A 15,979-nucleotide genomic window follows, 5' to 3' on the forward strand; every position below is an offset into this window, starting at 1 on the left:
CTGAAGCCATGCATGATAACAACCTTTAACTGTAGAAGGGAAAAATTAGATTTATAGTAATAGTGCAGTATTCTAGCGTTGTAAACTGTGAGGAAAAAGCCACACCAGGAGGTCCAGTAACTTTCCCTAGCATGTACGAATGTTTTTTACTTCTAAATAAAGAAAAAATAACATTTATATGCATTCAACGAGTACATATTCCACACTTGCCTATAATTTTTAAATTTTTGTACTTCTTTTACGTATAAAAGTTATAAACCATTGTATATCTTGAGTGCAAATAACATTTTAGTTCCATAAAAACACTTTTTACTTAACTAGTAATTATTTTAACGGCTCTTAAGCATTTTGTGTACATTTGCTTTGTTGGCGAGTATCTTCTCGCCAAGCTCCTGTGAACAGCAGATGCGCAAAAATAAAGATTTGCTATTTTTATGCTTCAATTTAAATACTAGTATGCCTGCGTATGAAATCATTTCAAAACATTGATTACAATACATATGAATCCATAAATTTTCAGTCAATAACATAACACTTTAAACTATTTGTACATGCCCGTCATTTCAGAGAATAAACATCAAAATACATGAAAAATGTAATTACTGTTAGAAATAGAATTTCTACAAATATCTCTACACTTACTTTTGCCCAGGTAACTGAACTTCACGATAATCAACCGATGCTTGTTCGGACCAACGATCCGAGTGAATCGGAAGTGAGTGATCCGATCGGATGTGTGACGTAACAGACTCCCGCCATTGGCTTAGCAGGGAGGCGTCTCTGCCACTTGGTGCATCCTCATTGGTTGCGTGGACGTGAGGGCATTGATGTGAATAATGATGAGGACAGACTATTTAATAGCGATCGGAGCTGAGATTCGCTCTCTCTTTTTTAAGACTCGTTCGGTGATGTCTGTCCTGTAAAAGGTAGCTAGGGTAGAGCTCTTATTGCTCGGCGGATTGCCGACGGTGCTTGGCTGATCGTAGTAATAGATTAGCGAGCCGTATTAGGATGAGCTTAACTAACTTGCTAGTCATATTTAATTAATCTTTTTTACCTTTGGCTTCAGTTATGTTTATACAATTATATTTACCTTTTTTCACGTGTTAATAAATTTTAGTTATTTTTTAAAGAAGTCTCTTCATCAGTTATTCACAGAAAGTAGATGAAATGTTAGTTCTTTCACTAACTCTGCAAGAAGTATTACAGTTAACAGGTGGTATCATTCATCAATGGTATCAATTACATTATATTTTAAAATCTGGAAAGGAGTGGGGAGAGGGAGTTTGAATGATTGGCCTGTATTTGTATCCGTTATTTATTTATTTATTTATTATGCGGAAAGGAGTTGGAGCCAGAGTTGCTCTGATTTGTAGCCCAGATTTCATAATAAGCGCCGTCGCGTCGTCTGAAAAATATTTAATGCCAAAAGAGCGATTGCGCACCAAAACGTGACAACTTCCCAGCCAAACAAGTCACCTGACCTGGGAAACATTGAGTCCCAAGCTTATTTCACCGAGACATTTGCTACGGCTCCCTCCATTAGTATTCCTTCTCAATGGTCGTAAATACTGAAAATATTTCAACAATATTTAATTTAAAAAATGAATTTTCATTGCTTGCTTACCCCTTGTGTAAACTTATTCATAAATTTTGCTGTGTAGTTTTGTACATTTGCATTAGTATATAGTTAGAAAATTTCAGAAATTCAGTCAGTTACCGGAATGCCAGTCTATTCCGGTCAGCTTGGAACTAAGCTATTCTAATTACTATAATTCTTTATTGTAGCAATATTTTCCAACTCAAATGCCATAGGCTGACAGGTTATTCATTGTTCTTTGATCTTAATTTAAATTTAATAAAAATTCTTTTTATTTTTAGATACATCTTGTATTGAATCAGTATTAGTTTTCCCACAGGTTGCATTCAAGTCAGTCCGTAACAAACTTTAGAAAAAATTTCAAAAATTGTCCAATATGTATTTTTGAAATTCAGCTATACCATGAAATTCAGCTTAATAAGTACAATAAGCCAGTAGATTTTTTTTACATTTTTTAATTGTTTATGTTTTTAATTAATTGCTGATTTTGTGGTTTACGATTCAAAATTCTTATTGCTTTGCTCTATAAATGTTAGCCGGTTACCCGTGGAATTGCCCATATGTTAAAAAATGAAAAACTTCTGAGACTATGAAGGTACTCTGATTGACATGGACTATAAAACAAAACAAACAAGGTGTGAGGATAAATATTTTCAATTCTTTATCAGCTAAAATACATTCTTACTTGTCTAATCTTTAAATTTGTTTCTCCATCCAGATTGGCAGTTTCAATATAGCACATAGCATGAGGTTCACTAAAAATTATCAATTATATTATTTAAAAACTTATACACTTTACCTAAAAATAATGTAATATTTACATGCATAACATATGTGAGAACATTTTAAATTATTTGAGTAACTTTTAACTTTCTGCTTTTTGCTAATGCACAAAACTTATTACAGAAATATTAATTAGATATATTTTAAAAATGCTTTTTAAAAAGATTGAAAAATTAAAAACTGAGAAGAAAATGATAATTTTAAAACTTTAAGACCATGCAAAAACTGCATCAGCATAGTTTTTTTTTGACTATTATATAGTTACTCCAAACTCCAATGTTAACTGATAAACTTTTAGAAATTTCGAGGGAAGAAAAAAAAAAGAAATAAACTTTAAGATTTCTTACCTAGAAGATAAAAGCACAAGATCTGCCGGAAAAAATTGGCCACTAGTAATTTTTACAATATCTCCGACAGCAACGTCTGTCCATTTAATCCACAGCCACAGACCATTCCTTAAACCTATAGAAGGAAGAAATCACTCAAGTTATGCATAAAAAAATATGTCAAGTATATACAAATATATATATATATATAGGTATGGGGCATTTCAGTCACATATAGGACAATCATAAACAAAAATCATGCATGAAAGAAACCTTATTTCGGTATGTTTTTGCATGAGTCAAGTGTGTGTGTGCGTATGTTTTTCTTTAATTATTTTTTTATTTTACTGTAAAACATTCTTCTTTAAAAAGTTTTCAATATAACCCAGTTAAAGTTGTCAGTATACATATTTTCCATAAAAAATGGATTTTTTTGTTTGTCACATACATGAGAAATTCCTCTTCCATAAAACGTTCACTACAGAGGAAATAAAAAATAAATAAAAATAAAAAAATACACCAATAAAAAAAAACTAAGCTAATTAAGTACATACGACCTATTAAAATTTGTTATTTTCTTCTGTGCCCAAATCAAAGATAAATTGCATACCTAAGAGTAGGTGTTAAATTTTTATGGTTGGGTTTTTTTGGTATGGTTTTTTTTATACATGAAAAACATGAAACAAATTTTAAACTTCCTTTCAAAATCCAGCAACATATATGATTTGCAATTTAAATCAGCAATTAGTCTGATTTAAATATACAGCTCTTTATTTTAATCTTGCTTCTTTACTTTTTTACTTTATTTATTTATTTTGATTCGTAAAAGTATGAAGAAGCTAATTAATTCTTTCAAACCCATTGCCACCAGAATTCGATTACAGGTTTCCCGAGCCACGTTGAAATGAAAGCTCAAAATCTTGAAACGGACTCTGTCTATAAATCTCCTTAAAGAAGAAACACCAGGAGTAGGAGTTTTAAGTGCACAATTGTACATACATGCAAAAACTATGGAGAACCAACCTCTTTTTTTTCTCCGATGAACAGGTTCCTCTTTCAATCCATCTAAAATTTAGTCCTGTCAAGATTCACAAAGGACAGTTTTACGCAGTTTGGCGTAAAAGAGATGACAAAATGATAAAAATTAAAAAATCCTTTTTGCCGAAAAAACTTTATTGCTGGTTAACGACAGAGCCAGTAGCTGAATATTTGAAAAATAGGTTTTCCCACTTAAACTATCTTTAAAACACATCAAAAAAATTCCCCTTTTGCCCAGTCCTTTTCATTAAGACAAATCTTTCAAAAACCTCAGAAATATACTTCTCTTCTTAAAATGTTGTCTGTTTGTTCTCAAAAGTTAAGCTTTATGATTCAGCTTCTTAAATACAATGATTGCTACAGTAAAACATGTAAAGTTGTTCAACCTTGTAAATTGATTGCTTTTATCAGGTACAAAATAAGTGATATATCATACATATCAACCTCTTTAACTTAACCTTCTGTCTTAAAGTGACCACAAAAGTTCTGCACTGCAAGTGGTCAACTTACATAGTTTCACAGCATAAGAAAAGAGAAAGCAATTTCAAAGATAATTCAAGAAATGAAAATCTGCTGATAACATAAGATTCTCATTCCCACATTAAAAAAGCATCGTTGAGTATAATATTTAAATATGAGACACATCCAAAAAAAAAAGACCTACCTAAAACTTTTGCATTATTCACAGCATCATCTGCTCTATGTCTTTTCTACATTAAAAGAGAATAAGGCACTTAACAAAAATTAAAAAGTAAGGTATTAACTGGCAAAGCTGAATATAGATTAAGTAATTTAAAAATGAACACAAAATGCATGTATTAGAGGATAATAACCCAAAATTCTATGAAATCAATCATTTCAAGTTTTTTGAGTTGCAATCAAGGGCGCCCTTATAGGGGGCAAGTGGGGGCTCGAGCCCCCCCCCCCTTAGAAATTAGAACTTCCTTGCTTTTAGTACTTTTTCTTTGCAAAAATGTAAAAAACGTTTCTTCTCCAGCCATTAATGAATGGGTTATTAAAAATGTCAAACTTTAATGACTAATCTGTCCTGAAATCGGTTTCCACGGGGAAAATATCCTGCTAAACCATGGGGAAAATATCTGAGCCCCCCCCCCCCCTACAATTTAGCATATGGGCGCCTATGGTTGCAATAAGAAATTTTGTATCTATAACATGATGAAGGTGAAAACTACACTATATGAAATATAAGAAGGGTTAAAAATAATGGTAAATACAACATTTTTAATGTTCAAGCAGTAAAATCATGTGATAAATGGGAAAAAGTGAGTTTTATAAGTGGATGCAATCAGATTTCAAAATGCGCAAAAAAATCAGGGCTGAATGAAAAACAGCTACAATGCATAAATTTGGTAAGTGTGTTCTAGAATTCAAAACTCATGACCAATTGTCAGTTTCTATGATTTTTGAGCATTTTTTGCTGAAAAGTCATGACTTTTCATGACAAATTCTATTAAGGTCAAAAATCTCAAATAAATTTCCTCAGGGCTTCTATATCTTTAATTCCAGTTATGCAGTCATTTTCCTATTTTGTAGTTGAATGATTTTAATCAAGAAGGCAAATAAAAACAGAATTTTTTTTTATAGCAACTGAATGATTAATTGAATGTAGGTAAATGAACATTTCAACTCAAATAAGTGCAAAATCTATTTTTGACATTGCTGTTTCTTTCTTCTCCCTCTCTTCCAGTGACATCAAACCTTCCTTTGTCACAGAAACCAGATTTTTAGATCTACTCTACTACTTACTGTTTCAGATGTACTTTACTTAAAAATGCAAACAAGTGGCCAGACTAGTTTTGATCAAAAAACTTTTCCTCCCTCTCCCCTATACATCTTTGGTATAACCTAGCTTGATGTATTTCTGTTAATGTGTTAACATGATTTGCGCCCCTATGAGTAATCCGTTTGCAACAATAACCAATCGTTTTTCAGCTTTTACATAGTTTTCTACGTACACTGTAGTAAATTTCAGCTATAGTTTAAATGTATGCAAGTGTCATTAATTTTTTAAAGCTATTGCAAACACTAGTATTGCTTTTTACCTATATTGTGGATTATAAATGAAATTTGCTTATTAGAGGTTATTGTAAAACTCTAGTCCACAGATAATCAGGAGTTTACTGTGTACAGTAACTTTCCGATTATCGGCGGTCGAATTCTCCGCGGTTCGGAATATCCTCGGGTCTTTTCAGTTTTTACATTTTTTTTTTAACGGTGATGACTTAACAACTAACCGACTTTTTATGTCAAAATTTAAGATATGTACTATTACAGTCATTAAATGTTTTTAAGCTTATGATTGTGGTATGGTTTATTTTTAGCTTTTACATGTATTTTTTACATTCAATTTTATCGTTTTTAGCTATATTTTAAATGTATGTGTGAGTGTTGTTCATATTTCTTAGCTATTATATACACTAGTATTTTTTCGTATCTATTATTTAGATTATCCCCGGTTAGGTGCCACCCTATTTTGTGGATAATTGGGAGTTTACTGATTATTGGACTCTCCATACGTCAATGAGTATTAATAGTGGCATTTAATCAATTTCTTGGGAGAAAAAAAATATTTCCACACACCTTAAATTACAAAAATAAAGAGGGTTGCAGTAAGAATCCATTGGGCAATACTAATTCATCAACAAAATAAAATAAGCCTTTTAACATAATGCAGCTATCCCCCCCCCCCCAAAAAAAGCTGAAAATTGTTTTATTTTCTTTAAAAATACTTTTAACCATTGGTGAATTCCAGGAAAAAAGGAATCTTAACCTGTTTTTCCCACATACAGTGCTGACTTTCAGAAAATCAAGGGCAAAATCAAGTTTTCTCTTCGTGTTTTTACAGAGTAAAAAGTCTCTGTTTTGTTACATACTGTAATTTGATTGAACTTATCATCAGCAAAAAATATTAAATTTAACTTTTATCTTTTGAATGTCTAGTTAAACTTTTTGGTAAGTAATTTCAAATTTCTTTTATTTCAACCCTAAAATAGGTCCATTACTGAGGTGACGATTTGATTTCCTTCCATTACCGAAATACTACATCTCAATTAGTTCACCAAGAACCTATGCGGTATAGAAACTAATGCTTTTTTTTTTATGCAAAGCAGAATTTTATCCCTTGTCAAGGACGCATAGTAACATTTTAACAGAATTTAATTTACATGGTTTTTAATGGAAACAGAAGGACAAAAAAATACGGTAACGGAAGGACTTACTCGATTGAATGTGTTTGGAAATTCAATGTTACATAGAATTTGAATTAAAACATTTATTTAAAGAAGATTTTAAATTCGATTAAGCCTTTATTCAGGCGATTGGTAACCAAATCCATTGTTGGCTGACAAGGAAATTAAAAGCAATGGTTTAAAATTTTTATCTGTTGCCAGTTTCTATTTGTTAACAAATAAAATACTTGTAATTGATTTTTAATAGTATAAGGCTTTTAAAAGCATTTTCAATTTCCCTCTTGATTCAACATTTGCAACTCAGTCGGGGTTTTTTAAAGTTTTTAATTTAAGACGATCACTTGTTTAAATAAGTTTCTTCTTATTATAAATATTTCTAGGCACAGAGACTGAAAACATATATTTTTTTTTCAGATAGGGGAAAAAATTAAAAGACATTCCTCAGTAAATATTCAAAAAATAATTACATTTCTTTGAAAGAACTTAATCAATACTGGATGGCAACATTTAAAAATAGTAAACCTTATCAAGTTTACACCACCTGTTTTTGTAACACCTTATCAAGAAATATATTTGATTACAATTATTCATAAAAAAAACTAATATAATAGTTATGATATGACTGAAGTTACAATCAAAATATTACTTTAAGAAACTGACTGTACAATATATAGAATGCTCTAAATAGAATACAAAAACAAAATAATATTGAAAAAAAAAGCACACTATTGAATTGCATCAGCATAATTATCAAATAACATTACTTACAATGTCTTCTGCAATTTCCTTGATTGCAGAAATTGTGAGAATAAAAATTAATGGAACAGCTGTTGTGTAACGTCCAGTGGGAGACACATTGGGAATTTGCTGCACAATAATTTAATTCATTAAATTATTTTCAAATATTTATTTAAAAAAATCAAATAAACATATTATTTTAATAACCATAAGAAAAAAAATACAAAAACGAAGGAACTATTGCTATTACACACAACGAAGAGTAAGTGAAATGAAAATTGCAAAAGAAACAATCAAATCAAAATATCATTTTGTAATAGTTAGTCAAAATTTTTCTCTAATGAAGTATCTTTAAAGAAAATCTGTCATTGTAGACTAGAACTCCCTTGCACTTTGAATTTGCCTGTAGGCACTAAAATTAAGTTATTTGCACTGTACAAAAATGGTTTTGAAAAAGCTCTTTGTTTTGTGAGTGTGCATTCTACATTAAATGTTCTTTCCCATTAAGTATGAAGCAAAAATGGATATATACATGCCTTTCTACATACTCACTACGAAGGGAACACTTTTTTAAACTGGTTACAATTAAATTGAAAAAGTTCAAAGGAAAAGATGAAATACAGGAATAAGGTGTCCTCACTGATATCTTTGAACGAAAAAAAGTTTTTTTTTTTTTTAATTCGACTATTACCACAAAAGCTATTGGGGAATAGACTCCCATTTCCTGATCTCAAAACCTAACTCTGAACTTCTTTCTTTATAAATATTAAATTATTTAATTCATTTTGATGCTTTTATCTTTGCAATATTTTGCAATATATCCAGGATATCCAGTCTTTCATGATTTTTTAAAAAACATTTATCCATAAGGAAGCTAAAAAGACAGTGTGGTGTTGAATAGTAAGCTGGCAAGAAAAGAAAATAATTCTTTTATGTTAAATGCCTCAAATATTGTCTCACTGAATCCAACTGTACTTTTCTGTTGGGGGGGGGGGAGGGGGGTACGGGTAGGGTGAGAAGCAAAATTTGTTCAAAGTGTATCTATATGAATATTAATTACATGTCTTTACAAAAATGCAAAACCTTTTTGGAAACTTTGTGAGGAATAAATTTGCCAATGAAACTAAAACTTAATTTGAGGACATAAGTAACTTATATATGAAGCATTCAAAGCTGCATTGGATAAGAATCAAAATCTTTTTCTTTTTAAATGTTATATATCAGTCCCTGCTATTGCTGCAGAGTCAAAGTAGATCAAATTCAGTAAATTCTAATTTAAAATGAAATTGACAACTTAACTATTTGTTTTTGAATTTTCAAATAATGACCTACATTAAAGTTTGTTTTTATTCCCCCCCCCCCCTCCAACAAAAAAAAAATATACAAAAGTGCTTGTTTGACAAAAAATAACTAAACATAACACAAATGCAAAATTATGTCAATAAGAACAACTGTGCAAACAAATTCAAGATGTAATTAATGTATTAAAAATACTTGAAAACCTATTCACATCAAATAAAAGTAAAAAGGACTAAAATTCAATAATTAGATAATTTTGAGTGGGAAAAGCTAAAGTAAGAAATAAAATCAACAGATTTAAAGCAGCATATTTTACAATTAATATCTAATTTTTAAAATAACAAACGCATTTACAGGATAAAATGAGATGAAAATCCCAAATGCAGCATGCAATTTTCGGCAATGCTAGAGCTTGATGTTTACGAATTATTGGGTTTTTATTTGTAAGTGTTAGGCTATGAAAACCTGAAGATCTATTTAGAAAGTTGATGAAAAATATTCTAATCAGCAATTGAAATCAAATTTAGAGGGAGAAAATGTAGTATATGAAGTGCAGTTTAAAGCAAGCACATGTTTTATTTCATTAAAAAATAATTTCTAACATATACATGGCATATTTTTGCATCTATTTCACCTCTGAAGACTTAAAAATAAATGGAAACAAAAAATAATAAGTGTGAAAGCTTTAAATAACTGTCACCAATTTTTCTGCAATCCACTGGTTTCACCAACAGTTTTAGTCGCAAAATTTAAGAAAAATCATGTGAGGTATGAATTTTAATTAATGGAGATCGATGAGGACAGGGAAAAACAAAGCTACTTAAATGCTTAAAGTATCTAGATGAAATAAATTCAATTAAATAGTAAAATATTAGTTTCATTGCAAACTGAGGAACTGAGAGAGAACAGAGACAGAACTAAAAATTGCTGTGAATTCATATTCCATTAAATTTTAGCTTAAGCAAACAAATTGGATACTTACTTGAAGAAGAGCAATAAATAAGAAAAAGATATTGGAATAACGTCTAAATTGTTCAAATAGAAACTTTGGCAGAAAAGAAAACACATTGTATTTTGCAGTACTGAAAAAATAAATAAATAAATAAATGATTCATTTTTTTAATACAGCATAAAAATTTGCAGTACATTTCATTGATAGTCTAAAAGAAACAGTAGTAATATAACCAATGGAAGAAATTAAATTAGTTTATAACATAAGGCAATGGTTTATCTTACCATAGATAGGTTTTGATTTGTTCCTTAATTTTAATTTAAAACTGATGACTGAAACTTCATATAAACACTAGAAAGAGGATGGATAAGAGCAGAAGTTTCAAGTTTTTGACCAGGGATCCAGGTTTTAAAAAATTAAAGAAGCCATATCTTGTCTCATAGCAACCACAAGATATCTAATCCTAGAAACAATTGTAAGATATCCCACTGTTGCTCTGAGATGACAATATTGCTTTTACATGCTTTTCAGTAAATTTTTTTTAAATATCATATCTGTGCATGAATTTACAGTTATATATAAATGGGATTGTTTCCTGTGCAGAGATTTTTTATGCATTTAGAGACCATATTCTGCAACTAACATAAATTTCAGCTACTTAACAGCTATCTTATACTAGCTCTAAGGAAAACTCTGTGCACATACAATAAGTTGAAGCATAATTCTATAGGATGAAAAGTTGAAAAGTCTCTTGAAAGAAATTTCTTAACATTTATGCAGAAAAAGCTTTTAAAAATCCTAAAAATTTTAATAAAAAAAAGAACATACCTAATGGTGTTGTTACAAAACTTTTGCTTTTGCAGAGAATTTAAATAAATAATCCGATGTTCTGAAATATCAGGCAATTCTGTGACACCTGAAGTCTGATCATCATCATCGTCATCTAAAAGAATAAAATGAAATTATAACTTCCTTAAATGAGCAATATGTATTGTACAAAAACTTGGAAATTATTTTCAAGGATAAAATGAGTTTCTTCAAACTATTTAGGACTATTCGAAAGAGACTACATTTTTACAATAATAAATTAATAGTGCTGATTCAGTTCCAATTCATATAAAAGTTTAAGCATCAGACAAAACTCTTTACACCATACTATAAGAGCTTCAAAATCAATCTTTAATGTGTGGATAATAAGGATTAGATTGACTACTGCTGACCTTAAGCGCAATATTGGGGGAAAAAAAGTCATATGTAGTATAATCAATAATTTTAAAATTTTCAAAATTAGTTTCAAAATTCATATTAAAATTTTGTTGTGATAGGTTGTGTTCAAGAGACATACAGAAACATTGTGTTCATATGCAAAAATTTTAAGGGGGGAAGCTCAGATATTTTCTCCATGGTTTAGCAGGATATTTTTCCCATAGACACCAATTTCATTACAGTTTATTAAAGTTTGACATTTTTTTAATAAATTATTCATTAACGACTGGAGAATTTTTTTAAAAATATTTTTACAACGAAAAAAATACTGATAGCAAGGAAGTTCTAATTTCTAAGGGGAGGCTTGAGCCCCCACTTACCCTCCTATATGGGCGCCCTTGTACAGAAATATTCTCCTAATACATAATTGCTTGAAAGAAACCCTATAGTTTCCAAAAGTTTGGCAACTAATAGATAGTTCTTAGTCGCATGCAATTTGAAAGTGTTTTTAAAAAATAAATGAACTGTTTAATGGACTCATTTACAGTAGCGTATATTAAAATAGCTTCAAACTTTTAAAATAACTGAAAAAATGACAAGATGCAGAAGGATTAAAACCTCCAAAACCTGCATGCAATTTTCGGCCAAAGTATGAAGTTGACGTTGCCCCAAGTTTCTAAAAATAAAAAAACGTATTAAATGAGTTTATTAAGAAAATTCAGTTAAGTGGATGTAGTAAACAAATTAACTTGTTCAATGTAGTAAATTAAATGCTGATTATCAAAAAAAAAAAAAAAAACAATTCCCAAAAAGTAGTTGGATTTTCTGAAAAATTCCCATTTTTGGAACATGCAAATAGAACTGGAGAAACACGGTGAAAACAGCAGTAAAAATTTTTTTGTCGAGGTTTTCTAATGTACCATTTTCAAGCTAAATCACAAAGCTCAAGGACTAAACATACATTTTAAAGTTCTTCAAGCACTTGAAAATCAAACTTTTTATTTTAAGCAGTTTTCAAGGCATTTTAAAAACATACAAACTATGTAACACATATGAAGTATTATTTATTCCAAATAAGATTTCACAAGCTGTAAAACTTTGAAATTGGAAGGAAACAATTTAAGCTTCTGTAAATACTTTGAAATATAGTTAGATTCACTTAGAGCCTATCCTTTTTTGTGAAGTTCTTACCAATGGCATGCTGATAATATGGCAGATTTTTTATATTAACAAGCTAAAAAACATTCAAAGAGAGGGGAAACTGCTACTAGTGTTAGAAATAAGGAGTCATTTTAGGCACATTTTGCAAATTAAAAATTAAAGTTTCAAGCTTAAATTTTCATTTCTCGACACCCAAATTTGGATTGCAACGAACCTTTTCTGGATTCAACTATCGCAATCAAAATTCAAAACCCACGATTGACATGACCAAATATATACAGTGGACTCTCTCTATTCTGAACACTCATGGGACCGAACAAAAGTGTTCAGATCATGGGGATGTTCATTATAGAGGGAGACTGGATAACACATGTATATGTATTCTATTGTTGGTGGACTATGTTCAGTACTTTGCCCAGTGAGCTGTACCAGTTACTGAGATAGAGGTGCTGAATTTTGTATTAGTGGCTAGTGCAACGTTTAGTTCAACTCAGTAGGACCTAAACTCTTGCATTTTTTAAAATTCCTTTTTTAATTTAAAAGTTTAGAGTAACATTCAACAATAAAATATTACAATACAGCTATCGATACAATACCGGAAAAAAAAGAGAATTATTTTTAATTTGTTTTTGCATTGTGTATTCTCGTGCAAGGTATGTGTTATCATCCAAGTGAAAATGTTTCCGGGTCATTCTCAGCCGCCTTTTGCTTGAAGGTAATCATACTTTAAAGGTCTTGAATGCAACTTGATACAATGGTTGGATTCTTGAAATATAGTTCAGTGGCGGAAAATTCAGGCTCATAATTGCTTAGCTGAATGATTTCATGTGATGCAGTAATATCTATGAAAATAATTTTCTTCCTTTCTCCATTTTCTCTTTAATGCTATTCAATCATCATGAATGGATTTCAGGCTTTCCAATTTGATTCATAGAAATTCCAGAGTACTGATTGCAAACATGTTCAGTTTATAGAGAGATATTAATTAAACTGGGTTAAAAATAGCATTCATAATACTGGGGTGTTCATATTATAGGGTGTTCAGAGTACAGCCTATAGGGTGTATAGAGAGGTCAGCCTATGTAAAATCTATGGGGCTTTGTCGGGACCATTAAAATGTGTTCATAAATATCGGGGTGTTCCTATTAGAGAGTGTTCAGATTATGAGAGTCCACTGTATATAAAAAAAAATCAATTTTGACTTTTTACAAAAAAAGGAAGTAATGTATTCGCGAAAAAATTTTCACCCAAAAATCGGCCTAAATTTCCATTTTGCTCACCCCCAAATGAATGATGAGTTTTTTTTTTCAACCCGACCACAAGTGGATATGTGCCTAGGAACGTACAGACACCCGAAATATCCATTTTAACGATCCCCGAGTTAATTACAACGAGATTTCTCGTGATGTCTGTATGTATGTAGGTATGTGTGTATGTATGTCGCATAACTCAAGAACGGAATGTCCTAGAAAGTTGAAATTTGGTACATAGATTCCTAGTGGGGTCTAGTTGTGCACCTTCTTTTTTGGTTGCATTCGTATGCTCCAAAGGGGGTCTTTTGCCCCTTTTTCAGGGGAAATCATTGTTAATTTCGATGTAAACTCAAGTGGTGTTGTATTTTGGCAGACACTCGGCAATATATCGCCAGTCTCTTGGCCGCCAACTTGGCCACAAATTTTGCGATGTTTTTAAAAAAAAAAAATTTTTAATCTGGTTTCAATTTATCCATTGTTGGTGATATTTAGAGAGTAAACTATTGAATCATATTAAAAAAACTGCCAATAATGAGAAAATGATATTAAATTGGAGTAAAAGGAAGTCATGTGATGCACACATCAGCTCGTTTAATGTACATGTCTGCATTGTTGGAATTTGCATAAAATCACTACTAAGGTGCACTTAACAAAACGTTTATCTTTAACCCTCTCAGTCTTGACATTATGTCTTATTGAGAAAGCATTAATCACTTACAAAAAAAATAAATAAAATGTGTCAGTGCAAAATAGCGCTAGTTAATTTTCTTCTTAGCAGATGATAGTACTGAAAAAAAAATTTTTAGTGACAGATTTTTATTCACAGCTTGTGTACAGGCAAACCAAAATAGCACTTTCTAAAAAAAAGAAAGAAAATTGCATGCACGACAGATCTCAATTCTTCTGGTTTAGAGCACTATTATTTTAATTTTGCTTCTACAAGGGACACTAAATTTTTGAAAAAAAAAAAGTTCAGATAATTTTTCAAACATTTTTCTGTACTCTTCTATGTGTCTAGAAGCAATTAATACAAAAAAAAAAAAAAGATTCATTTTTCAAAATTAGTCTAAGGTGATCATTATTTGAAGTAAAAAGTAAGTTTTTATTTAAAATAAAAGCTGAGATCATTTATTAAACATTTCTTACTCTTCTATGTGTTTAAAAGCATTTAATAAAAAGTTTTAAAATGTATACAAAATTGGTCTTGGGTGTTAAATATTTTAAGGTTGCTTCTCCAGGAGACACTAATTATCTAAAAATATTTTCTGTACACTTCTATGTATTTAGAAGCAATAAAATTGTAAAAAAAATATTATACGAAATTGGTCTTGGGTGTTAGCAGGTCTTTTTAACGTTCAAAGTATCCTTAAAATGCCAGAATATTTTGCACTACGTCGAAGGTAAGACGCCAGTTTAAATGCATAGGTTAAGAAATGAAATAGATTTAACTGATATGCAAAAAATAAATAGGAAGCAATGAGCAATTTTATTTTTTTTTTATTGAATGTAATATAAATAATTGAGCACGAGAGAAAAGTAATGTTTCTCCAATGTTTGACATTTTCATAGCTTGCAAAGGAAATAAATAATTTTACGATATGTAACGCAAACTAATAAGCAACGTATGGATCAAAACAAAAAGTTGGGCTTCTCTGCATGTCATCCGGCAAACTGGGAGTGCATCTTTCGAAGATCTACGCAGCCGATAGTGGGAGGGGGATGAGTGAAATTCATATTTGTTACAAGTCGGACTTTTTACCTTCTGGTTCATTAAGATCACCATAATTTCCTGGCCTCATAGTGCCTTCGTTAATTAGATATTAATGCATAGAAGGACACATTAAAGACCCGTACATCAAAACAGAACGTTGCATGAAGAGTTGCCAATTCTAAATTATCAAAAGATTTGCTTGTGCATGTGACAGTTGAGTTATACCAAGGCTTCACTCGATGCGTGTCTCAGTCATTTGCACTCGATGCGTCAGGCTCAGTCCTTTCAAAGATCAAAGGCGCCGCCTTGCCAGTAAGATCAGAGATGGCGCTGTAGTATAACCGTTACATTAGTTACCTGTTTACATTAGTTAACGTATTATTTCTGCTGTAAAAAGTGATGTTTTTTCAATCTTTGACATAAAATTTCATTGATATGGTTAACCGATGTGTAGTAGTGTAGTACAGGGTAAATTGATGCCGGAACGGCGTACTGGGTCTGTTTTTCAAGGAAAATAAATTCCCTTTTCAGGTAAAGCTAGTCCCAACTCAGTATTCAACTATTTCTCAGGTTGCGTTCGATGAGCACGACCGAGAGCGACCGGTTAGTTAATCACGTGACAACTAATGATCACGTGCTCCAATCAACTGCTTAGAATGGTAACCAGTGAGGTAACCGGTTGATCATAGAACGTTGCGGTAAG

General features: G+C 30.9%; 1 protein-coding gene across 1 annotated transcript in view; it reads right to left on the reverse strand.

The window, feature by feature from the left end:
- The window catches only part of LOC129227982 (phospholipid-transporting ATPase IA-like), an 85,020-nt gene extending 69,656 nt beyond the window's left edge, over positions 1–15,364 (reverse strand). The window contains exons 1-4 of the mRNA XM_054862608.1: positions 15,325–15,364; positions 10,774–10,888; positions 2,731–2,838; positions 2,286–2,355 (exon numbers count right to left, since the gene is read on the reverse strand). Coding sequence (XP_054718583.1) covers positions 2,286–2,355; positions 2,731–2,838; positions 10,774–10,888; positions 15,325–15,364 — 333 coding nt within the window. The remainder of the gene's footprint in view (positions 1–2,285; positions 2,356–2,730; positions 2,839–10,773; positions 10,889–15,324) is intronic.
- Positions 15,365–15,979: the final 615 nt, after the last annotated feature.

Source organism: Uloborus diversus, chromosome 8, assembly GCF_026930045.1.
Source record: "Uloborus diversus isolate 005 chromosome 8, Udiv.v.3.1, whole genome shotgun sequence".
NCBI classification, from domain to species: domain Eukaryota; kingdom Metazoa; phylum Arthropoda; class Arachnida; order Araneae; family Uloboridae; genus Uloborus; species Uloborus diversus.